The 26,545-nt window shown below is 37.0% G+C and overlaps 2 protein-coding genes across 2 annotated transcripts in view; one reads left to right on the forward strand and one right to left on the reverse strand.

Moving 5' to 3' along the window:
* Positions 1 to 6,067: 6,067 nt before the first annotated feature.
* Positions 6,068 to 13,057, reverse strand: Marf (Mitochondrial assembly regulatory factor). The gene is made up of 13 exons (XM_089866798.1): positions 12,940 to 13,057; positions 12,388 to 12,673; positions 11,980 to 12,106; positions 10,944 to 11,106; positions 10,722 to 10,843; positions 9,691 to 9,799; positions 9,354 to 9,615; positions 8,860 to 9,281; positions 7,942 to 8,044; positions 7,493 to 7,869; positions 7,230 to 7,426; positions 7,028 to 7,162; positions 6,068 to 6,393 (listed from the first exon to the last, which is right to left on the reverse strand). The coding sequence occupies exons 2-13, from the start codon at positions 12,635 to 12,637 to the stop codon at positions 6,321 to 6,323; spliced, it is 2,340 nt and encodes a 779-aa protein (XP_089722924.1). The 5' UTR covers positions 12,638 to 12,673; positions 12,940 to 13,057; the 3' UTR covers positions 6,068 to 6,320.
* Positions 13,058 to 14,491: 1,434 nt separating this feature from the next.
* The window catches only part of LOC149702880 (solute carrier family 2, facilitated glucose transporter member 1-like), a 69,142-nt gene continuing 57,088 nt past the window's right edge, over positions 14,492 to 26,545 (forward strand). Inside the window, exon 1 of the mRNA XM_089866799.1 lies at positions 14,492 to 15,906. Within this exon, the coding sequence (XP_089722925.1) occupies positions 15,742 to 15,906 (165 nt within the window). The 5' untranslated portion in view covers positions 14,492 to 15,741. The remainder of the gene's footprint in view (positions 15,907 to 26,545) is intronic.

Raw genomic sequence — 26,545 nt, forward strand, 5'->3', positions numbered from 1 at the left:
TTGAATACGCGAGGTACCTCGTGTACGAGGCTAAGAGCACACCCGTTTTGATAGTTGCGCCTTTCTTTTTCTTCTCTACATTTTTATGCCCGCGTTTGCGTGTCTCTTCCGTTGTACATACTTAGACGCGTATATCCTTCCTTGTTCGAAAGGTCGTTAACTTATCAACGTAAATATGGTTTGATTTTAAATTTTAATGTGTTTTATGGTGTTTACTGTTTAATTAACGTATTATCAGAAGTATATAATACTGCTCTTCGAGAGAAGTGTACTACCACAAAGATGGGTAATTGTAACATGATTCTTCCCAACATTTGGAGCAAGGTTACAAAACCGAATCACCTACGCGATACTCTATTACACCTACGACATTACTCTATTAGCGCTGCTTAACTATTTGCCAAGGCGCATGCATGCGCTTGTGCGTTTTTGTCCCATCCACGTCAAGATAATCGGGGTTTGTGGGTTGATTGCTGACTGGGGATTTAGTACCAAACAGTTATAGAATTCACCCTAGCACGGTACGATGCCCATCTGAAATTTGAAGGGGTAACTCGCCTGAGAAGAATCATGTTACATAACTATTAAGAGGATACAGAGTCTCATCCTTCCACTATTACCCACTTCTGATATTTGATTTTATTATCAAAGCATCCCTTATCTCATCGGAGAGAATATTTATTTAGAGAAGTTGAAAGTAAAGCTTGAGAAAGTGCCTCTCATTTATCGGTTTCTACTTCCGTATAATCATAAAAACTTTTTTTTTATTAAATATTACTTTTCGGTCTGTTTTATCTAACAAATATTAATTTCGGTAACACTATACTTAAAGACCCAGCACTCTTACATCAAAAAGAGACGTCGCGGATAAACAAAAACGTAATTATTTAAAACTGGACAATAGAAACTACAAAATTATTCAAAATTTGGGACATACTTCAATATTTGTGTACCATTGCATACAAAATTAAGAATTCATGAAAATTATTCATATATAGATGGATATTTCAACAATTCCTTCAAAGGAGAGCGATACTGTGTTATAATATTTGGGCCCCAATATCATGCGGTTTAATATTTTTTCATTGGTTAATCCGAAAGGAAGTTTGAGAACATTGCACTTTTGAAGTGGATGTGAGAAGTGTTTCGCAAATTCTCTTGAACAGGATTATATACAGTACATCCGTCCTCCTTCAAATTGTTTGTTTTTTTTTATCTTCGTAATCTCCCAGTTAGTTAATAAACTTAAAATTACTTGCTGTTCATTATGAAATACTTTAAGACGGAAACAAGTTTGTTTCGTGCATTTCTTTCTGGCCCAAATTTATATAAAATTTAACCTAATCTATCAATAAAAGATATTACTTAAAACAATAATATAAAAATATTTGAATAGCGATACTCTTAACTACTTTTCCAAAGGACGTACAGTACCAATCAACTGATAAGGCTATTGATAAAAATACCCGATGTCAATAAAACGTCGTTCAACTCACCACAGTTCCCTGATAGTAACTCGGCAGATGGAAGCTTGAACCGCGAGCACTTTTTTTAACAACTGTCCAGGAGCGAGAAAGTCCCCGTTTTGAACCCCCGTTAATGTCCGTTCCATTATTTTGTCATTTGTAGTTGATGGTGGGTGGGAAAAAAGGAGGGGAGGTAACAATATGCGTTGTCCGAATGGTCACGTGGTCCAACGTAACTGTACCCTATGTCCCTATTTGCTTGTCCAAGTAGTTTGTTCCCCCTTCTTGCATTGTGTTTACGACTTTCCCGCGCAGCTCCGTACAAGCCACGTCCCTATTGATTTTTAACGTAACTCAGGGAAAATGTTTTGGAACGCACGTGGCTTGATTTTAAGGACTCCTTCCTTCTACACCTGACCTGACATGGGCCTTTTTCCAACGAAATTATATCCCATTAATGAATAGAAATTAACAAGAATGATTGCGATTACGTAATATTAATAGCTACTTGTGTTAGAGTAACTCTAAAATAGTGCTTCAGTCTAAACAATACTTTATGAGTTTCAGATTGGTTAGGAAAAGGTGTCGCTTGAACTGTATAAGTGTGACCATCTTTATCTCTATTCGACATAGACCATTTCGATGTAAGATATGTTCCATGTATGACACTTCCTATACTTCGTCATTCTAGAGACTTACTGAGAACTGCTGAGAGCTAGTTCGAGAACGACAAGCGAGAATTGACTACACTCGGTTAATTTTGCAGGACTTAATTTTGCTTTACAAGAATATGACTTTTCACCTATACTCACTTCTTGTCAAGCTCTCAGTAACCAGCGACAAACTTTTAGAACATATCTTATTAACTTATGCTACTATGAATGAGTAAAATGCGAGCCGCATACAATATATCTTTTACTTAAAATTAAAATTAACTGTCAATAAATTAATTTTAACTTTAAATAAACTCTCTGTATAGTTAATAGTAATAGGACAAGCCAGGGATATAGGATGCCTCATGCCTGTGTTGTAAAGGAGTTTTGAAAGATTTTCCTGTGGTAAACGGTTTTGACCGGTTAAACCGGTCAAAAGGTGGGAAAACTAGTTTTTTTCCCACTGTATTGGGAAAAACCCAACCCTGGATCATACTGTCAGGGACACCGACAAATCGTCGTATAAGCAACGTTATGGTTGTATTTAAAACCATACACACGTAGATAAAAAGGAACCTCCAAAAAATGTTAAATTCTGGCTAGGAGGGCCAGCCAATGGGTCTGGTAGGAGGGTTGAACTGTTTACACGTTCTTCGAAGAAGATTATCTAGAAGTTGGTAACTCGCGTTTTCTGCTACTCTTGTCCGTCCCGGAGAACGGTGAACGGCCACTGGTCTGGGAAGACTTAGAATAATCGTAGATATTGAATTTCTGATCCATGGTATTTTAATATTTCGAATGTTGTTTATTTAATAAGAACTGCTACTCCATGAAGTAGCAGTTCTTATTAAATAAACAACATTCGAAACTTAGAATAATCAGGGAACTTAAAATCGGTGTAAACTCTGTACCTTACGATAGGGATTGTTAAAAGCCCAACTTTTGACAGGTCTTAAACGGAATAAACATGATTAGCTAAGTTCTCTTTCGTTGACGGTAGAATAATTGACTGATAACTTCCGGTATAAGTTAAGTTTAATCAAGTTCTGACGTTCTCGATAGACTAGTGCTGACCAAATTAGTGAGAAAAGCGAGAAAACGCCCTGCTGGTGATTCGTACGTTCCTCTATCTAGGTCTTTTAAAGCGAAAAATGAGGCTTCTCTTGAAAAAAAATATATTTGAAACAATGTCGGAGCTCACGAGATGCGTCTGCTGAATTTCTAATTTGTTTGCAATTCCGTAAGCCTAATTTTTGCCCTCGAAAATGACCGGACCCAAAAAAGGGATAGACCCTCGTGGCGTTATAAGCTACCAAAACTGTCCTGTCAACTTTTTTAATTATCATATGGTTTTGGGGTAAGTCCTCAATGGAGTATCATCAGGGCTAGCTGTAATATTTTGTGTGCGAATTGGGGTTAAGTATCTTTAACGGTAAATATTTTTGTTTATTAGTTTTATTTGGTGGGAGTGGGAGTGTGGGATCTTTATATAGGTACTTTATACGGTTGGTCATTATTGGTTGGTTGGTATTTTTAGAGCAAATTTCGGTTTTTGGTCTATTTTTAATTTGGCTTGGTATTGTATGAGAGAGAATGTACGAGTTTTATTTTAGATTTGAACGACTATGTTATTGTACACGCGTTGGCATTGTCTTGTTAAATTTTATCCGAAAAAGAAATTTCTTATGTGGGATTTAATTTATAAACGTTTTAAATTTTTTTTTAAATATTGAATAATTGATAAATACATTTTAATTTTTTTTTTACCATTATCATAATATCTATAAATTTATACATGGTGCTTCTGATAAGTCTGCCATAAATTAAGAGGGATTTTCTATGAGCGATTTTGAGTCGAAAATGTTTTATCACATTTTGCCGTGACTGTTTTCTAGTTATGATTTGATGAGTGTTTTAGGGAGGACCCTTTAATTAAATTAGAAATCATTGTCTTTCAGTTTCTTAAGTAATTTAAAGGGTCATCCGTAAAATACTCCAATCATAACTCGAAAACAGTGGCCCGGACGGAAAAATGTGATAGAAGTTACATTTTCGACTATGATGACTTTTTATTATCTTGACCTAAAATTTCGTCCAGAATTATTAATTTCTTAGTTTTATATTTTATTATTAACTTTCGTATGTCGATTTTTATACTTAATTAACTAGCACTAGCCAAGGTTTTACTGGTGCTTTATAAAAAAAGTACGGTTATTATTATTAGATAATTCCCTTGTGTTATTATCTAGCTATGATTTCTGTACTGTGAAGAAACAATAACTTCCATGCTATTCGCAATAATGACTAACACGGTGAAGCTAAAATTCAGGGTGATAAGCCCACACGTATTTCCTATCCGCGCCTGTAGAAATGTTTATCTTGCCGAGCTCCAGTGTTTTAGGAGAAGCTACCTTACAGGAGGGAAGGGTAGCCACTTTTATTACCCCTCCGAGTGACGATGACGTCATGGAGAGGTATTACATTGGACATACCTGTGTGTCTGTTATCGCGTTCCGCATCGCGTTCGCAGAAAGCAATATTGACTTCTACTCCATTATCATCCTTTTCGGGTTAAGATGTACGTTGCGATTGGGTAGGGTTACAATAAATGTCTAACCTTCCAATGGCAAGGCTTCCACTAAAGGTTCACGTTACGCAAATACACTATTTCTCACGAGGGGTCGGACGTTTAGGAAAAAGTGTACGGGATTTCGAAATCCAATTTGATTTCGTCGGATTTCGTTTGATTTCGTCGGATTTCATCGGATTTCATTTGATTTCATCGGATTTCGTTTGATTTCGTCGGATTTTGTTTGATTTCAGAATTCGATAAAATCCAATGGATTTCATCGAATTTTGAGATTTTTCCCGTGATTCCGTCGGATTTTTCTACTTTTACCGTGATTTCGACTGATTTTGCGATATTTCCCTTGATTTCGTTGGATTTTGAGGTTTTTCGCGTGATTTCCTCGGATTTTAAGATTTTTCCCCGTAATTTCGTCGGATTTTGTGATTTCTTTTGATTTTGGATTTCATGAATCTTGGAATGGATTTCACGATTTCTTTACTGATTTTGCTTCTGATTTTGTGATTTCGCTTCTGATTTCGTGATTTCTATGTTGATTTCGTGATTTCTTTGTTGATTTTGTGATTTCTTTACTGATTTTGTGATTTCGTTGCTGATTTCGGATTTTTTATTTGATTTCGAAATCAGCATTGATTTCGGATTTCTTAAATTGGATTTCACGGGTAGCGTACGGGATTTCATGAATGACCGACCCCTCGATTTCTCATCCCTTATCGGGAATTGAAACGTCAACAATAGTTATGTTTAAAATCATTTTAGGAATAGCGTTTCTTAAAACGACTTAACTAGAATAATTAATATCAATTAAATATATTTAATTCTTTAAGAAAACGTCTTAAGTGGGTAGATAGCCCTCGTCACGACTCGGAAAGGTTTATTTCGGTTTCCCAACTTGTTTTGAATAGCGTTACTAAAGCTTCGAGTTTATTAGTAAGTCTTTCTGGCTACTTTCAATGCTTTGGAAAAAGTACATATAGCAGCTAACATATCAGAATCACCCTAATCTATCAGTATAGGCTTGATATTCCTGCATCCTATAGAGTAGTGTCGGTAGAGGGGGGGAGTAGACTGTGTATCCCTCCCTCTAAGCGCGCTTTTGTAAGAGGGGATACTGTACGCGCTTGGTAGGGGGGATGACACTTAGCTAAGAGATAGAAGGTATGACGTTTGCATACGTAGAACTGACCTTACTCTATTCCTATATATTTAAATGACTGCCAGGTTTTAATTTTAAATTTTGAAACAGCGCCAATTCTCCCTCCCACTCACAATAAGACCTAAAATAGATGATAAATAGTTCAAAAGTCAAAACCTTAAGTAACGGAATGCAGTATATCTTAGAATAAAAATAGACACCAATATTGAAATAATCAATTTTCAATTTTTATTTATTCTACAAGCAATATATGTATGTTTTTTAACAAGTAAACTTTTTTTTTAAAGTTTTTAAGATACATTTTAGTTTTTAAATTATTATTCCCTTTACGTCCTAATAATAATTTACTTAAAACATCTTTTTTACTTTTTAAATTCGTTTCATATTTAATACAAAACCAAAAGAATTTTTATATTTTAAAGTCTACTTTTGTTTATTCTTCTCAAGTTAAGACTTTTTCACGACTCGTCATAACGTAAATATTGTTGACTAAAAGTTTCTAATTCGCTACTTAGATAACCAGCCTTATTTCTGTACCAAAATGGTAAACAATCTTAATTAGAACCCTAATTTGAGAAAACGTATTAAATTAAATCAAAAGTGGATGAGAGGAAAAGTAAGTATGAAAATTGGCCAAAAGTCGCGAGATATCCGAGTTTCGCCGTAGTTGACTGTTTTATTGGCGTAGCTATACTGGGCCTGTTCACTCCCTTAAAATAGGTCTTGTGTTAATTCACGGTTACGCGGTTACCGTCGTCTGCTATTGTGTATGCTAGAACTTCCTCGATTTGTGTTTGTAGTCACGACAGAGTAGCTGGTAATGTTTTAAAAGGTATTTGAAGGTATAATATGGATTTAAGTAAGGTTATCGAAGCAATAGAAGAGCGCGTAAAACTATAGATACGTTTAAAACAAATCTCCGTAATTTAGCTATAGCGCGAGCAGCTTGTGTCGTGATTCGCGTGATCGAGTGGGCTATCTTTAAACCAAGGAGCATCAATAAATGTCTGAACTACTTTCAGTCGCGAGTTTGCAAGTCCATCAGTCACTAGTAAACTAAATAGTTATTGGCGAAACTTTTGATGTCCGCGTCGCGTTTTTTAACACAGGCTCTATGGCCATTGTCATACTTTCCCTCTCATCCACATTTGATTAAATTAATTACCTTAAGATTTTGGCAGTATTAGCCGAAACCTCTAATTTCTCTACTTCCTGATCGAGATTTTTAATATCCCCTTGCATTTCGTTAACAACATCGTCAACCAAATGGCAAAGGCGAGCGTAGGTACTCGAAAGTTCTCTGAAAATTAGTCAATAATTAATATTAGGCTTAAAATAGGCCTAATTTATGAGAAAGGGTTACGCACTGTTGCACTTGATGACTACAATTAGCGCTAGTTAAATCAACAATCAGTCTTAGCTTTCTCGTTGCGTGATCAACGTATTGTCTTTTAAAAGTACGTTCTTTAGCCTTATTTGTCCATGTTAATCTTTCGTACATGTACAAGACTCCGTAAAGCCCAAAGGTGACTGCGATAACTCGCCAACCCACCGTTCTTACCAGCTTATAATATGAATAATACAATTTAGGTATTTCCTCCGCAAATACCTCCCTCTTGGCAAAACTTACGACTCCTCCGATAGTTAATATTCCAATGGCAGTGGAAGAGGAAGGTGATATCATAGACATTTTTTGTACAATGGCTAAGTAATCAGCGGGTGGGAGAGAAACGGGCGCCATTTCGTTGCTGGGTGTTTGAGGGGCGCTTTGCATTGGTCTAGGAATGGATTCTATACCATTTCCAAGAACCATTTTGGAACCTTTGGGTCCTAAAAAGCGCCTAACTAGCGACATTAACCCTAACGAAAACCTGAAATCTAAATCCTCTTGAAAATCAGAGCATAACGAATCGCATTGCAGCCTGTAAAGAACTTCAAAATTGTGTCGAGGCAAGATATTGACCATATGTTGCTTGTGTTCAGATGGTATTAACGCTGACATGCGTTCTGCAATTACAAAGAGAACGGTTTTATTTTTTGGTCTAAATAAATTATTCAAGTACCGACAACTATACTAACCAACCATATCCTTTTGAGCTCTTTCTACAGTTAAAGCTAATGTGCTTGATAATTTCATTCTTAAATTGCTGCCTAATCCTTGCTCGACGTGAGAATGAAGTTCCTGTTTATCATAAATGTCATAAATTTTACTAAATTTTAAAATAATTTTTTCCATATGGACTATGGAGGGAATGTTAACGAACATTTTGCTTAATTACTCGGCCCCTGTTTGCTGTAACCCCAAGCAATAAGTATAGTTGTAAAGGGGGAAAATAGGACTATAACATACTATAAGGACATCCTAGTACCTCTGGTAGAACCAGAGTTATGAGCCTCCAAAGTATAGTGTAACGTTAGTCCTATGGAGGGTATGTTTATGAACATTTTGCGTAATTACTCGGCCCCTGTTTGACGCAAGCCCAAGTTTATGGTATCCTCGGCAATGGGGCAAATAGGACTATAACATACTCAAAGGATATCTCCGTGTCTATAGTAGAACCAGAGTTATGAGCCTCCAAAGTATAGTGTAACGTTAACCCTATGGACGGTATGTTAATGAACATTTTGCTTAATTACTGGGCCCCTGTTTGACGCAAGCCCAAGTTTATAGTATCGTTAGATGGGGGGCAAATAGGACTATAACATACTCAAAGGACATCCCCGTATCTCTAATATAACCAGAGTTTTGAGCCTCCAAAGTATAGTGTAATGTTAACCCTATGGAGGGTATGTTTATGAACATTTTGCTAAATTACTCGGCCCCTGTTTGACGCAAGCCCAAGTTTATAGTATCGTTGGATGGGGGCAAATAGGACTATAACATACTCAAAGGACATCCCCGTATCTCTAATAGAACCAGAGTTATGAGCCTTCAAAGTTGCGTGTAATTAAGCCCAAGTTATTTCCCCGAGGTTTGTTTAATTATTTTCAACTTACTTTCTTATAGACACTCAAGACTAAGCTGTCAGGATGGAAGGGCCTTTCAAAATCATTCACCAAATTGGCCAGTCTTCTAATTTCTTCGCTAAGAGCGGACGCCACCCTGGTCTCAACCTGCTCGACCAACTGACCGATTTTAAGCTTGACTTCTTCGGTAAGTAACTCGAGTTGTTGTTGGGTGAATTCTTGTCTGTCGTGTTGCTCTTTGCGTTGATTGGCTTTATCTTGCCGCAACGACGACGCGGTATTGTAAATAGAATTCATCAGCATCCTAATATCGTTGATGATAGTTTTCCCACGTTGGGCGTGTTGCTCAAATTTAGTTTTGACTGCTGATTTCGATAGACACTCCTCAAACTTTCTTTCAAAGTCTTGAAATTCGAAATAACGATTCTGGAATCCTTCGGCCAAAGCTCCGGCTGTTTAAAATAGAAACATAAAGCGTTTCATTAAATTTAAGTAATTGTAAAAGATGTTAATAAACGAAGTACCATGAGGAGGAAGCCCTTGTTGTTGCTTCAATCTAGCTTGCAACACCTCCTTAGCCGAGACGAAAAATACTCTATCTTCAGCTTGTTGACGAGTTACCACTTTTAATTCATCGGCTAAGAAGGCAATATTGCGATCCATATGTTGTTTCCTAACGCCATCAAGGTATTCCGGTTCCGAGGCCGAAGCGTCCCAGCGATTGTTTAGTATGAATATATTGGGCTTGGATAATCTCTCGCTAACTTTATGGAAAAAATTCTTCTCCTGTGTTGAAGTCGTTACGCGTTAATTAATATAATATAATTAAAACGGAGATAAGTTTAATTTATAGAAACGCACGGTTTGCATAAGAGTTGATTCCGCATTTGCCACTAAGACAAATACATCAGCATCCAAGCAATAACTATCAATCCATTCGTCTAAATTTGGTGATACATCGATACCTGGGCTATTTATCAATGATAATGATAACCAAATGGATTTTTAAAATTAATACTGAACTTTAACGAAGACACTTCTAACGCTTATTTCTAATCAGTCACATTGCTGATTCAATAATACAGGGTTCATACAACTTTTGGAAAACAAATTTCCCTGAGATTTATGGGAGGTTTTTCCCCATATACTTCCCTGAATTTTCCAGGTTTTTCCCGTATATGGAGTATCCTATGGAGCAAATGTTAACGAAGGAGGGGGGGGGGGCAAATAGGACTATAACATACTCAAAGAATACCGCCGTATCTCTAGTAGAACCAGAGTTACGAGCCTCCAAAGTTTAGTGTAATGCTATTCCTATGGAGGGGGGTATGTTTTTGAACATTTTCCTCAATTACTCGGCCCCTGTTTGTCGTAGCCGTACGTTTTTAGTGTGGTTAGATGGGGGATAAATAGGACTATAATATACTCAAAGGGCATCCCCGTACCTCTAGTAGAACCAGAGTTATGAGCCCCCAAAGTATAGTGTAATGTTAATCCTATGGAGGGAATGTTCAAGAACATTTTGCTCAATTACTCGACCCTGTTTGACGCAAATTTCCCTGATTTCCCTGAATTTTACTAAAAATTCTAAACTTCCCTGAGGTTTTTGTCAACTATTTATTTACCTGATTTTTCCAGGTTTTCCCGGTTTGTATGAACCCTGTTCAATTATAAAATAAGGGGTGGGTGGGACCTAATGGGTGGGGTTCTATCTCTGTACCCGGATTAATTGGGGTCACCTAAAAAGGTAACGACTTAAATGACAATGAGAGACAATACACAACAATGCCATTAACGTTTAACAAATTAATAAAAGTGGATTAGTAAGCTCAGGGTTAAACTATTCGAGACAATTTCATTAAAAAAAGGGGGGAACACAGACACAGACTCACCTGTCAACTAGCACCACGTCATCCCTTAATAATGGACACTTTCCTTTTGGCCACATTATTCGAACACGAGCACTTTCCACTAAACTTTCGGCATTTAAGGCGTGGGCTAGTTGAGCAACACTCTGAGAAATAAATAAATGTAGACAACAAAATTTAAACCACTCCCAATAATATATTTCAGTAAATAAAATATCTATCTAGTTTAAAAGTCTATTTATTAACCTTCACGTTCTTGGGGTCTTTAGAGTCATCAGTTAGTAAGTAAGCTTCGTTGGTGTCTGAACCTTCCACTTGTAAAAAGCAGTTAGTTGTATGTCCCAAACCGCTCGGAAGAATTTTGTCTTGAAGCATAGCATTAACCACTGTGCTTTTGCCATTACTTGTCCTATTAAATTAGTAAATGCAAGGATTACGTCAAGTTGCAGTCAATAGTGATCCTTAAAGGAAAAGTTCAGATAACATAACATTATACCTTAAAAGAACAGCCTTTTTCTCAATATAAAAGGAATTAAATATGAAAAAGAAATAAATGATCTCTTATTACAAAATAATTAGTGTTTAATTAGTCTTAAAAACAATCAAGGACTACAGCGCCCCCATTGTTTTAGTGGCGTCTGCTAAATCGAACCTCTTACCCCTACCTCTCTCAGCATTTGAGAATTCAACCAATCCCATAGGAGTAAGTGGTTCAATTTAGCAGACGACACTAAACCAATGGCGTCGCAATAAGACTAATGCTAATTATTTTGTATTAAGAGATTTTTTTATTTATATACAGTTAGAAAAGGGTAGTTTTTTAAGGTATAATCATGGATAAAGAATGCGCGTGCGGAAATTTGTTTTCACGCTACAAGATCGGCAACTCCCTATCTCAAACGACAGCTTATTCTGTATATACTCTGTTACAACATCGGTTGTCAGCTCGCGCAAAGCTGGGTCTCTATGTAATCTAGCCTTGCGCGTGCTGACAAGAGACAAAAAACTTCAGGATCTTCAGGATTTAAAATCAGTTTAAAATATCCTGAAGTTTTTTGTCTCTTGTCAGCACGCGCAAGGCTAGATTACATAGAGACCTAGCTTTGCGCGTGCTGACAACCAATGTTGTAACAGAGTATATACAGAATAAGCTGTCGTTCGAGATAGGGAGTTGCCGATCCTATAGCGTGAAAACAAATTTCCTCACGCGCATTCTTTATCCATGGTATAATGTTATGTTAGCTCCAGTTTTCCTATAAAATATGCCCCAAAATGCATTTACCTGCCGAAGAAGGCAACTTTCATATGATCTCGTTTTAAAACTTCTTCTATTCCTATTATCTTTTTGGTATATCTGCGTAATGCTTGCACTTGCTCTTCCGTTGCCACCTCATTTTCCTCCCCCAAACCTGTATTTTAACGTAAATTTGCATTTATTTGTATTAAGTAGCTACCCTTTCAAGTCAGTAAAGGGTGGTTGGGCTGATAATAACAGCCAGCTGTGTGCAAGCTTAAAATAGAAATTTACTTAGTCAGGGTTACATTAACCCCTACCAAACGCTGTCCCTGCCTATTTATTGATCCAGTACATGTTTGAGAATGGGAAGTACTTGAGAGAGCTTTAGGTGGGCCTGTATGCCTGTCAAGTCTTAATGAATTTAATACCAGATTTAAAGGGATTTAGACTTACCTTCCAGGAACTTATGGCTTTCGTTGACATATTCTTTTATATCAAAGAATATGTCGTTGATTTTTTTCTTGGCGAGGACGAAAATTTTGAGGGGAGATACGGATAAATCGGGTATACGGGAAGAGTTGTTTGTTTTCACGTACGCGGGCATCGAGGGTGGCGAACCTGGCGGGATACCGGCGGGAATCGATCCCGGACCGACCGCCTCAACTGGACTTAAACTAACTGAGCGACTTAAAGAACCCGACATTACTAAAATAATTAAATTCAAATAACGTCGACGTGCCTGAAAATAAAATTAAACCCATCTTATTCGTCTTGATGACGCAATATTTGTTAGCAAATAAAAACAGTGCTAAGCCTGGGCCCAAAAAAAATGGCCGCCACCGCGTAACACTTAAGCCTAGGTCAAACGACGATAAAAACCTATTTTTTATATTCGCCGAACGAATCTGGCGTCAAATCTTTAGCGGACGTTAATAAAAGCGCGATTATTGATAGTCTCAACGCGTTGTTAAAGCGTTAGTTCGGTGCAATTTGTTAATTACTCACTCATTTAGGAGGCACAATCATTTCGCAGTTTAGGGCCTCGGGACATACATAGAAATGATGTACCATGTGACTGAATGCGTCATTATGATGAAATTAGCCTAATTATGTGCTGCCATCTACAATATGTTATGGAGGATAACCTTTCTCTTTTTACATGGAGTAATTTTATTGGAGTGAAAGCAAAAGTTTCCGATAAAATGCATTACATAGAAGCTAGGTCACCTTAAATAATACTCCAAGGTATCAGACGATTTTGAAAAACTGCATTAGTAAACGTTTTTCAACCTAGATGGTGACACAGTCTTCACTAAATTGATCGAAAGGAAGATATAAGGGGCGGCAGCTCTCTGCCTTTTACAGCATTAGACTCTACGGGGATTTAACATTAAGTGCTAACTAGATATTTATTTTGTTTTTGGCGGAAAAGTTCTGTATAGCGCGGGTCAAGGACTCCTAGGACATTTGTTTTCGTAAATAAGCTACGCCAATAAAACATTGCAATGATTGCATAAATTTGCAATTAAATTAACTTCAAAACGCGTTTTGACTGAATTTTGAGTTAGCATAAATATAACATGAGCAATTTATCGGAGAATCTATAAAAGTAAATAGATTCATATTTCCAAACCATTTTGTTCTTTTCTCAAATTCCAACGAAAAATTGCCAATCATTGTACCGTTTTGTAAGAATCACCTAATAATTGTCTTGAACTACAAACCTACTTTTTACCATAAATCGTTTTTCTAAAGTTGATACACCTTCAACACGAGTACATATTATTCTTTCATGAATATGTAACTTTTCCCTTAAAATTTAGAGTAATAAAGGGATATTGAACTGAAATAATTTTTTTCTTTGAAATCGATTAAAGATAAAAAGCTTTCTCGAAATGAATAGATAATAATTTGCAAACTTCGGAGGTTACAAACAGAGAAACCAACACACAGGGCGAGGTTGCCATTGGGGTATTCTCCCTCTCGCCAAGAAGCTCCACCAGAGGCAGTGCGAGTTAATTAGCCTCCCGCGTCTAGTGAACTCGGACTCCGTCTGGTGTTGTTTCTTGGCGCGAGGAAGAATACCCCAATGGCGGCCTTGCCCCCTTGTGTTGGTTTCTGTGTTTTTAATTTCCAAATTGGTCCATACATCTAAAGAGGGAATGCCATTGTTTTAGAGTCAGACATATCAATCAATATTCATGAATATATCGAATAAATTCATTCTTCTAATGGCTTAATTTTCCCGGTTTTATTGCCTTCGTAACCACATAATAATACATTACGTTTCTTAGAACATGGGTCTAAAAAGGAACCGCCGTATTTTAGATCCAGACATATCAATATTCATGAATATATCGAATAAATTCATGCTTCTAATGGCATAATTTCCCCGGTTTATTGCCTTCGTAATCATATTTCATGTGGTTTTTTACAAATTCTGGGCGTTTTGTCTTTTTATGAAATAAAACAGTTTAAAAAACTCAATTTTAAATTTATTTCAATACGCAGGTTGAAACCGAAAGGTTGAAAATATATTATGAAGAAAAAGAAATGACGTTGTAAATATCATTAGGGGATCGGCAAGCAAGTACCACCAAGCAAGTACGCTACGCAGTTGGCGAGTCGCCGCGTAGCGCTGGGTCTATTTTTGGAGGGAGTGTGCAGGACGAGCCCTCTTTCCCTCGAATGAAAATCCTATTCGACCTTGCACGCTGCTTAGGAGGACGCACGCCGCGTAATATTGAAACGTATTCCGACCGAGTCTCTGACGTCATTCAGGTCGGGACTGACTTTTGCCGGTCGTGCTTTGCAGCGAAGTTTCGCTTCACGGAGTCAGGGACGGAGACCCAAGGATTTTCTCATTACAACCGAGAATTACCAACGATGGTTTAAGAGAGAACCAAGCCTAAATTCGATCGTAAATATTCAACCAATCACGTTCCTTTAAACTCCTAACGCGCCTCCGTTAGCCGTATTACGTCATCATTGTGTTATAGCTATATTAACCGCGGGAAAAACACAGAAGTTAACGCCCATTTTGAATAAAAAAAAAACTCGCGCAAGGTGAAACCCTCGAAAGTCACATTTCTCCGCTGATCTATTTTTGGTGTTTATTTTGTGCCCCCTCCCGCGTGCTCTTGCTTGTACTGCAAACCTTCTGCAAAACTTGGAGCTCGACGTCTCTTGCTACGCGCAGCGATTGATCGTAGAAAAAAAGGCGCGCGCCGAAACGACTCCAAACTAAAGGCTAAGCTCATCCCAGAGTTTGCGCCGTTTCCTATTCTATTATTTTATCATATTCCGCTTTTCAAAACGTGTGTTTGTGTCTGAACGAAGAGCTAAGCCTTGTACTGTACCGTGTACCGTTATTTCAAGCCACGGTAACCGGCGGCCACGCTTTTAAGCGATACAGCAGTACGTAACCGGTGCTTTGAGCAAAAATCAAAGACATATAGGCTAGTGAGTGAAGAATAACTAAATTTAACAAGGACGGTATTTGTAAGAAGTCGACTGTGAACAGTGACAGAGGTGCAAGTATTTGTGTGTAACTGTACCAGAACACTCGCGTTTGGATTTTTTTATTGAGGAGTAGGAGCTTCTCTGAGAAGTGAGAAGACCGAGAAAAATCCCGCTAGTCGGCCTGAGAGCTGATTTTGGTAACCGACGGTAACCGCCCCCTTTTATCCTTTAAGACACACTATTTTTAAAGAGAAAGAAGCTACCGTCTTCCGAGGTAGCTTCGACTTTGTAACATTTTCAACCATTGAGCTCAACTTGACAAAAATAATCGGGAAAAGGGAGAAGATGGACAGAATGGAGGACTCTTTCCGGATGAGCGAAATGACTTACTTAAACGTGCCCGATCGGGACCGGGACAAGAGTCCCTCACCGGCTGATTCACTCGCGTCTTCCGCTACTGATATCTCAACTCTACCCATTCACGGAAGATCACACCGCCACGAGGAATACGTAAGTGTTAAATTTAATTATCTTTAACATTTAGGCCTAGTTCTTATCCTCTGTATGAAAAAATATACATATGAATCAAATTCGAAACGTTAATTTGGGTGGCGAGGAGATAACGCGGAGTGAGTTTATTAAGTCAGGTGTGTATGACCTTGGCCGGTTATATTGTATAATATCGTATTAGGAAATGTATGTAGAGAGGCGGCCTTAATTGACTGTGGAAATTAGAGCCGGTTTCTAAAGAAATATAGTTAGTTCATTCATAAAATTACATAGTGTTTAGTACGAGTGCGGTTACCACAGAAAAATATAAAAATCACCGCCTTTTGTGTTTGCAAAGACCCTCAAAGGAGTCGTTTTTGATGGTTATTTTAAATATATTTCATTTGGTTCAGGAGCATTTTTGCCCATTCTCCGAGACTCCGATAGAGAAAGCCTTTAGAGCCTTTGAAAGTTTAATCCCGTTGTTTATGCATGCAACGGTTGTACATACAAAGTCGTCTGCTTATGTTTAGTCTTCATTCCTAAAATGAGCAAACGGGCAGCTGTCTCTCGGCGGAAAATGTCCAATTTAAAGGGTTTATGAAACGTAAAAGAATTTCGTTTTTAATTTGACCGCCGTATTTTTAAATTTCCGGAATTTGGAACAAATACCAAATAAAAGAAAAATTATGATTTTGCAATCTTAGCTGAAGGGCCAAGTAGAGATAACCAAACCTAAACCATATTTCATTTTATGTTGAAATTAAACTTAAGTATGGAAATTATAGATTAACTGAAGTAATTTAAAGAGAAAAATATATGTATATTTTACTTCAAAATTTAAACAGCTTTTTTTAGTCAAAATACTAAATTCCTTAAAAAAATGCCTTTTAGTTAAATATAAAATCATGAGTGAATGATAAAATATAAAACTTTCGCTGTAGATATGGTTTTCAGTTAGTTTTAACTACTAAAAAATGTACAGGAAATAATACCTGATCAATTCAATCATTTACAAAAAATTACTTCCGTAATATATTATCTTCGATTTTTTTCACAATGACCCTTTGTTTTAGAAACGTGTAGTTATTATGTCACGTGTTGACGTAATTTTACTATAAACCTACTGCGCACGCGCCATACAGACACACCTACTAAACTATTACAGACTCCTTTGCAAAGTTAAATACCAGATCAGACTTCAGTAACAAATTTCGCTGACGAATATGACATTTCGATTTATATCTTTCTTTTTATCTATTTAGTTATTATTTTTTTTTTAAATCTGCGTGTTGGATTGCAAACGGAATATAGATTATACAGCACCGGTTCTATTTTTTCCATTCTTGATTAGTAATTGACCGTGACATTGTACTTTAGCGGCCATTTTTAATTCGTTTCTGCTGGTTGTATTCATTTCGAAAGAATTAAGTTTTGATATTGCCCATTCCATCGCGTGCTAAGACTAACAACCTTCGTTTGAATCGAAATAATGACGCAATGTCTGCCGTGTTTTAGTATTTTTATAAATATTATGATTGTTAGGGTACACTGTTGCTGTTTCCTCTTGCCTTAACGTTAACTTACTAGGAGGATTGATACTATTTACACCAGGAGGCCAGGGTCTCTTGGCGGACAAACTGCAGTACCAAGTAGCCTGGCCTTCTGGTGTAAATAGTGTCAATACTCCTAGTCTGAAAACTATGTATAATTAATTAGTTAGACCTACTTTAACAGATTAAATATAAAGTCTCGTAATTCTTTTAGTTTAATTAAAAATTATTCCTTAAAATGCCCCAACATGTGAATTCCAAAAATGGGGCTTCTATAGAATCATCGGAGACGATCCCTTTAAATAGGAATACATATAGCTATTTGGAATCATTGTGTACCTATTTTCTCAACGTGTCTATACTGATTTTGTGGGGGGAGTTCTCAAGACTAACCGTTATGTAGTATGACGAATTTTATCTCGCGAATAATCTATCTCGCTACGCGTAGCACCTTGCGCGGGCGCCTGACCTGGTGTTCCTACCAACCAATGAAATCTCAGTTAGAAAGGCGTCATAATTATGAGGCCCACAAAACCCGCATAGAAATTAGCATGGGAGATATGGGGACGCAAGATTCCTAGTAGCTATATGTATTCCTGCTTTAACGGATAACAAAGCCAATATTTGTGGTGAAGTTTTAAATTTAAGTTAATCATTCGTAACGCAATCACTAATGTTTCGGGAGAAAAAAATTAATTGCAAAAAAATCATTTGAAATTGAAAGGTGTGATCTAATTCCGTAAAATGGTTACGCCTTTTTTAATCGAATAACTGACTAAACTCGCCAGACAAGCACTTAACCATATTTAGGCCGTATTAACGATAATTCAACAACGAAAATCTTACATTCGAGGGGCATACCACTTACAGATTCTCCCATACACTATAATTACTATTTCTGTGTAATATCAAGAAGCGATATTTAGTTTACTTGGGAGAAGGTATAAATTCGCCACATTTATAGCTTTATCTCCAGTCCAAACGTAGGTCCGGAGTTAATCCCCGCCTCTAAATTACAACCAGCATCTCACTGGTTCTTGAAAACTCACGTCACCGCGACGCGAATGACGAAAATTTCGAGAGGCGAAATAGCCCGGCCTCCTTTTACGTCCCCCCTTGTATTTTGAAAGGGGGACCCGGACTATGGCGCGCGAATACTTAGGCATCTTAAACCTTCTCCCTAGTAAACTAGATATCCCTTCTTGGTAATATATTGAGTACTTTTAAAAGTATTATAAGCGCAGTGAATAGCCTCTCGACCTCTATTCTAAATAAATAATTTTAAATAACAAAAAAAAATTATAAGTAAACCTTGGCCTTAATTTGTTAAAATTTGAAAGGCGAATTTGTTTACCTCTTACAATGGTGTTAAAAATGTTTCACGTGACGTCCTTAATATTGCTTTTCACTGTAGCTTAAAACTAATAATAGAAAAGGTAAGAACAAACAAAATCGGTAATGACCTCATCAGGTACTTTTCTCAATGCCTAACTTGACACTACAATTCTCAGCCTGTGACCTTCCCATGGTCAAATTTAGCACGGTATCATCACGTGCCCGACAGGTTTTTGTCCCCTGAAATTTCACACGGGAGGAATATGTTCAAATATATCTTTTCTGAACAACTTCGTATACTTTAAATAGACCCAACCCTTTGGCGTCGATATTGGTTTAAATATTTTTATGGATCCTTTTTCAGTCTTAGCTTGTACTAGGCATTAAGGCGTGAAATTGATAAAATGAAAGTTGTAAGTTCCTTGGAAAACAACTGAAATACCTGTGGTGTTATAGAAAAAAACACCGTTCAATATTTTCTCTCCTTAAGCGTGTCAGTTAGATTTCACGGGTTCCACAATAAAGCCTCTTCGATGTAACTAATAGGGAAAGACAAGGGGATAAAAACTCTGCCTTCCATCTCGCTTTTCCGCGCCTGCGCTCTAGGCATTTTGGGTCCAGAGAGTGCGCATAGACGACTATGGGTCAACCGCACGGTCTCGATCCTGAGGGTTTTTTTTAACAACTGTGAAGGATCAACACCCTCGGGTGGTCCACTGCGATATGACAGATGAGAGCTTAAGGCTGACCATCAGGGGCCCCCCTGAGCCTCTGGGGAATGTCTGGGTACATAGCCTTTAAAGTAATCTCGGCTCGGCCTTGATTAGTTTAAACAAATGCCGCTAGATGCTCCTATAGTCGAGGGGTGGAGTTGACTGACCCTCTAAGCTCAGCAAAGGCTAGTTTTAGCTCCTCCTTCGAAGTTAACGAGTTCTGATTGGCTCCTGCCTTTGGGAAGGTAAAATTTGTGTGTAGAAGATTAGCCAGAATGTTAGGGTACCACGAGAGCCGACAGTTTCTTTAAAGGGAGTCTACAACTCTACTCCAAACGTGATACTTCAGCCACCCTTTGACAGTCACTTGTCTTATTTGTGACAATACATCTCTATCTACTCACCTTTTGCTGTGTCAATTATGCGTAGTGGTTAACTTCGCATTTATCTATTTCTGTCGTTATAGCTAAATATAGTGTCATTTGTAAAACGTTAGCCCTGGCCTTTAGCTTTGTATCATTCTCACGCTGGGAAATTTTCTCAAGTTCATAGTGTAATTCTATAGCTATTGGCTGTTTGGGGTTTATGAATATTTTAACGAGCTGGACAGCTAAAAACCGCTTAGAGGGAATGCGTTGGAAACTTTATCGGGATAAGCTATATCTTTTTTAAAAATGTTCCAGCTTGTGCATGGACAGTACGTGTGCCTTTTATTTGGTCTTGAAAAATCTTGCGGGATGATGTAATTTGGTTTAAACGTTGCTAAATATATCTACTCCTACTTGGATTTATCGGGAAAATATCGGTGTTTTTATATCTCGGAACAGATTATGTTTATGCGTAAATTACTTTTACACGGTCTAGTTATGTGGCGGGCGCGATGTGTCAATTTGTTTAAGCAATTAACTGAGGTAAGATTTAGATTTTTTTTAACAATTTCTGTTGAAGGAATTTAGGAGAAATATGTCTGTTTGTTTGTTGGAAATTAAATTGAAAATTAGTGAGGTTGAATACCCAGAGGTTTTACCCAAGTCCGTTTCTGTCTTTTCATCAAAATAGCACCTTTTCTAACTTGTAAAGTATAAGGATTTTTCAATAATTTTTATCTTGATGGCTATATTAGAAAAAATTAATTAGGTAAATAATCGTGTTGATTAGCCTTAGCCTTAGACCGTAAGCTTTTAATCATCACTTACCATTAGGTTTATTTTTAATTAACTTAACTTAACTTAAACTAAAATTATATCTGTTAAAAACGAGAGAAAATCGAGCGCTTTTGGCTTCGAAAAACAGTTTTTAATCCAAAAACTCATCTGATATAAATAATTTCATTTTATCAAAATTATGGAATATAAATTATTACTCCTACCATTGTTCTTAAATTCTTAAACGCGATTTTCCTTCTAACTCCGCGTTACGCTTTGTTATTTGATTGGTCATTTAAATATCTTAAAATGTTTTTTTCCAAAATAAGAAGAATTAAGCACATTTTCCAAACATCTTAATTTGTTTCCAAAAGATAAAAAAAAATAATTAAGCCCATTTTCCAATTTAAAAAAAATGATTTGATTAATATTGTAACGAATTTGGTACTAATTGGAATGAAGCCCCTGATAAAAAATAACTATATAGACTTGTTTAAAATTTTTTGAAAATTAAAAAAAAGAATTGCATTTCATCTTCCCTTTAAAATTATCCTGTATTTTTCATCCTCATCCCTAAGGATTGTAAGAGGCTGAGCCCCTGTAAGGTAGCTTTCGTGTCGCGCATTACTGCGAAGCGGGTGCAACATTTCTACAGGCGCTTCCTAAGTATTAATAAAGCCCAGTCCAATAACACATTTTCTGAAAGCATCTTTTATACTCTTTTGATTGATATTGATTTTATGGGATTATTTGTAGCTTTGGTAGAATTTGGTATAAACGTGCTCTTGGATTATTTTGCTATGTATCTTTAGGGAATTGAGATATTGGATAAGGGAGTACTTTCGGCCGCTGAACTCTAGCTATTCTCAGACCATAGCTAAGCCTAACCCTACCTTCCAATCCCTGGCGTTACCATGGTTATCTGTCTATACCGTTCAGCTGTCTGCCTTTCGAAGATTAAATTCCGACCCAAGCTAATTTTATCTCCTTTTCTAATTCTTTACCGCTTAAAAATTGCACAACTTTTATAAAACACATTTTAGGTTTGTTTTACCTTGATTTAGTCTAGAGGTGAGTCGGTAATTTAGCGTCCGTAACTTACAGGTAATTTACCAAATACCGGTATAAATTACCGATTTATATCATAAAGTAATTTTACAATCGTAATTTATCCTTAAATTTCCGTTGTAAATTACCTAACAGTGACCAACTTTTGGTACTCACTCAGAGTCAAAGCCTTTTTGAGTAAAACTGAAGGTTCACCTGTACTAAATTGCGTTGCGTCCGACGTTTATGAATTCCACCTTAAGTGGGCTAGACTGCTAGACAATTTGTATGTTTTAAATCGCAGTCCAGTTTTTCCTCAATTTTTGATTAGGTCGCTTTGTTTAAAGCAGCTAAACTACGTATAAAGTGTTCATAGACTATATACTCGTGAAAAAATTTATTTGCGACAGAATGCATGGTAGTTATGTTTCCCAAAATTTGAATGTTTAATTTACCCGTTAAACCTTTTTTACTAAAGATCGGTTAAAATTAACAGACTTTATTCGGTGATGTTGTTTTGGTTAGGTTATATTTTTAAGGGCTCTGCATTTTAAAAGATGGAGGGTATTTTAAAACCCAAAAATCGTAGGAAGGCTTTACATTTCCTGTCCACGCCATTTTGCAAGATGACCGCAAATTGGAAATTAAATTATTCGCGGTCAGTATCGACGGCACAGATATTTATGTTTTAAATAGTTCAAAATTGTTATCTCTAAATCGTAAATAATTTAAAAAATAAACGAATTTACATACAAAAGTGAGATTTAAATAGCTCTCATTAAAAATAAATACACAGTCTTTTAGTGCCACTCTGTTTTATTAGGCTTAGCAAAAAACTATAAAAAAATAAATGGGGTTGGACACAAAAAACCCTTGAGAGTAGACCTGTAGAGCTCTTCTTTAATCGATTACTGTTCCTGGGCAATTTGAGTACTTGCTTTGGAAAGAGATTTGCACTCTAAGCCTGGTATTTATTCCTCAATTGCTTCGTCTTATTTGCATAGTACACCCAGTTAATGAATGCAATCTTAAATAACATGCAATAAATGAAACACTAGCGCTGTAAATATTTTGACTGTACTAAATTTTAGCTTTAATTACGTAGTTTTAATCACACTTCATCATAAAAAATCTTACAAACTGAATCTTATGACTAAATTCTTCCTAAATTTTTAAAATCTTATACAAAAGATGTTACCCAGAATAACTTTGTTAGTATTAACTGTAATATTTAACCATTTATACTTGGTATTTATTATAATGAAATGAAAAGAACATCCCCCATAATTTCTAATATACCTTTCAAAAACACCCTGTATAATTTATGAATATGAACCCGACCTTTATATAATGACGTCATAACATCTACGCCGTGGTTGGTTTTGGCAATCCACTCTGCATGTGGTTGGATCCATGCACCTTTTCTCTAACGCGAGTCGCGATTCTTGATCATTCTTCTCTAAAAATAAACCTTATTCGGTCGGTGCTTCTAACCTTCCAAACCAACGCGTGAGATTTTTGGAAAATGGAGTAGTTAAACTTGGAAGGGGGCCGTGTGTTCGAAATTACTCATTTTATCATCTCGCCACGTTTTATTTTTATATCAAACCAACCTTTTGATGCGTAATTAAGTAGCTATTATTATTATTCATTTTTATTTCAAAGTGAAAGAAAGGGTCTAACCTTTGAGGCGATTGGGAATAACTCCAAGGAATTTAGCAAACCATTTAGTCAAATCTTAATATACGCCTCGATTTGGTTGCCAAAATTCAAATAGAGCGTGCGTGCGCTTCGTTTAGTTTTAATGTCTTGGGGTTATATCCATGTGTGTGTGGCCATGTGACGTCAGAAGGCTTGGCGCTATCTTGTTTGATGTAAATATTTTTATAAATTTAGACCAGTTATCTCATCTGGCAGACTTCTCCGCCATTTTAGTTTTAAAGGTTTCAGCTTAAGTTGATGCATTACGTACTGTGATTTACCTTGGATAGAGATAGAGATCAGTCTGGGAAATAGCAACTTTCTCTGGTCCTAAACCAGTTTATCAAATGCTTAGACTCATTTTAAATTAAGTGGGGGGGGGTATTGGTCCTCACAACAGTTTATTAATTGCGATTCTATTGGAAAACAAACGGGGAACCAGTCCGGACTCCGGACACCAGTTTATTATTTGAGACACTGGGGGGGGGGGTCCCATGAACTAGTTCAAAAAAATTTTGTCATTTCCCAGACTGGTAGGGATGGGCATCATAGACAGTAGTTACGGTCACTCTATTTTGACCCTATATAAAGGTTTACATGAAGTCCTACTATTGTCCTTCAAAATGAAGTAGTACATGGTGTTACGAACTTCGAATTACTGCTCTCAGGCAATGAATAGTTTACAACATTCGTTCCGTGATGTCATTGCACGTGTTATGTACAGTAATTTGTAGGTATTTATCAACACTACACGTAAAAATTTTTTTGCAAACTGATTTTTAATTTTCTCGAGTCTACACGAAGAACTAATTTGGGAGTTCTTCCAAAAATTTGTTCTTGCGTGATAGTGGATTGCTCAAAAAACGCGATATTACGCTTTGCAAACTAATATCCCAAATTCCACGCTATTTCTATGTTATTACCGAAACGTTGCCAGAATTATTTACAATAACTTTTTTTACTACATAAGGACAAACAAAAAACAGATAGTTCTCGGGTGTTTTTCCCCTATTATTCCTCATGAAATGTCTGCCATTTTGACAAGTATAGAACCTTGGAGGAGAGGTGAGATGGAGTAGAAATGTTGGTGGGCCACGTGCCGTAATGAAAATCTCCCAGAGGACCTTGCGCACGTAGCGCCATTTTAAATGGAAGATAGTTCTAGTGAGCTATCTTCTATTTTTAAGACACAGGGAGCATCGTCGACGTTTACGTAGCTGGGAGGATTTCCTTGCCGTAGATGGGGCACAGAAGCAACGTTACTGGTATTGAGATTACTACTCCATCTCACCGCTTTCCTCCAAAATAGAACAACTAAGTGTGTGAAGTGTTAACCTAAGAATTAGCTCATGGAAACGTAAGATTGGTATTTTTACGTTCCGAGGTCTTATTATGGGTTCCTGTAATAACTAATTATTTTGTTTTAAAAGAATAAAATTTCATTGTATTGTTTACAATGCCCGAAAGATGTCGCCAACGCCAACACTTTTATACTTGTTCTCAAAATATTTTAAAGGGGGATTATCATCGCAAAAGAAGATTTTAGAATTAACCAAACTCAAATTAGTGGCCGTTTCTTTAGGCTTCGTCAGAGAGAAAATTCGTTCAAAATTTTTAGCGCCGCCATCGTTAAAAATTGGAACTAGTGCTTGGTGATAGGCGTGGTAATAGAGTAGGCGTTCCCTGTTGAGGGAGGGGGTCGACAAAATTAGACCTTATTTCACGCATAAACTGGTCTCTAAACCAAGAATAATATTGCCTAATTCTTGCCTCGTGAATTTACCCTTGATAAAATTAGCTAAGAGAGTTTAATGCAATAGATGGCAACATATGTTGCCCGGGGGGGGGGGAGCAGAGGTGATGGGCGTCCTTCCCACCTGTGAAAGGAGTTAAGTTTAAATACTAGTCTATAGAGGGATTTCCTTTGGTTGCGTATTGCGTCACACCCTCCTAAGTCCTACCACGGTTTTGGCAGCCATATTGGTGAGTTTTAGCTTTCCTTATGCAATTAATCCACTAATATGGCGGTGTAAATTATCTCACATATCGTAGCTCCTCCCCCAAACGAAAGCTCTCTATTGGCCGAAAAACGTTATCGAAATCGTCTCGCGCCCTAGACGTTACGTTCTTTCCAGTATGGCGTGAGATATATCACGAATGCTCTTCAATTTTCATTTGCAAAATTAGGGTTAACATGTGCGCGTTTTAGCGAAAATGAAGTGGAAAACGTCTAGACGTTTTCTTACAGGTCAATTTCTAAAATCATGTATTATCAACAACGGTGTATATTTACGTGCTAAAACTGAGTTTAAACTAAGTAGCCATTTTTGCTTAAAAGTTACAAAAACTAGACGCTTTTATCAAGACTGTTGAATTTCAACCTTTGAATATTTGAAGATAACGGGTGATTTATCCCCGCCTTCTTAAATTATATTTAAGTTCAAGGATTTTTAGATTCTCTATTTATCGGCGAGTGGCGCCGGCTTGCTTTTAAATCCAAAGATTCCCATTTGAAAAACAAAATATTTGTCGTAATACAATATTGCTCGGGTTTTGCTGTTTATTGTTTTAAATTGTATCCCATTGTTTTCTATTTTAAATCTCCCATTATTTGACAGGGACGGTCTCTGACGTAATATGGGCGTGAACCAATCAAATTTGATTTTGTCTTTGTCAGGATGGGGGATGGTTTGAACAAGGTTTTGAAGAGGTACTTAAACGCGCTAACAAGTATTCTTCATTGTTATTTATACAAAGAACAGATTTCGTGTGTAATTTTCTTATTGAATATCTCTGACCCTTATTGCTTTTCCATTTGGCAAATAGAGTGCAGACAAGTTTTACCAGTCATTTGCGAGTGCAATTCAACCGCTATCTGCAACCAAGGATGCATAATCCAAGGGAAATCGGCCCGATAACTGTGGAACGACTCAGGTCCGGTGGAACGCCACAAATGGGGGAGGAATACACGGAAAAATGGTGGTTGGTCTTCCTGATTCGTCTGACGCAGACCGCCCGCCATTTTTCCGTGTATTCCTCCCCAATTTGTGGCGTCTCACCGGACCTGTCACATGAGCGGTTCCACAGTTAGCGGGCCGATTTCTATCAGATTACAAATCCTACCTCCATCATCCTTGCTGCCACAGACTGAAAAGCTTGTAGTTTT

The sequence above is a fragment of the Phalangium opilio genome, unplaced genomic scaffold, assembly GCF_054372755.1.
Source record: "Phalangium opilio isolate 3A_F unplaced genomic scaffold, DU_Popi_V2 ptg000017l_1, whole genome shotgun sequence".
In the NCBI taxonomy this organism is placed as follows: Eukaryota; Metazoa; Arthropoda; class Arachnida; order Opiliones; family Phalangiidae; genus Phalangium; species Phalangium opilio.

Coding starts and splice junctions, on each gene's coding strand:
- Marf (XM_089866798.1), bottom strand. CDS start 12,637: ATGTCGGGTTCTTTAAGTCGCTCAGTTAGTTTAAGTCCAGTTGAGGCG. Junction 9,282..9,353: donor ACAAGGGCTTCCTCCTCATG/GTACTTCGTTTA, acceptor TATTTTAAACAG/CCGGAGCTTTGGCCGAAGGA. Junction 6,394..7,027: donor AATACTGCCAAAATCTTAAG/GTAATTAATTTA, acceptor ATTTTGGTACAG/AAATAAGGCTGGTTATCTAA.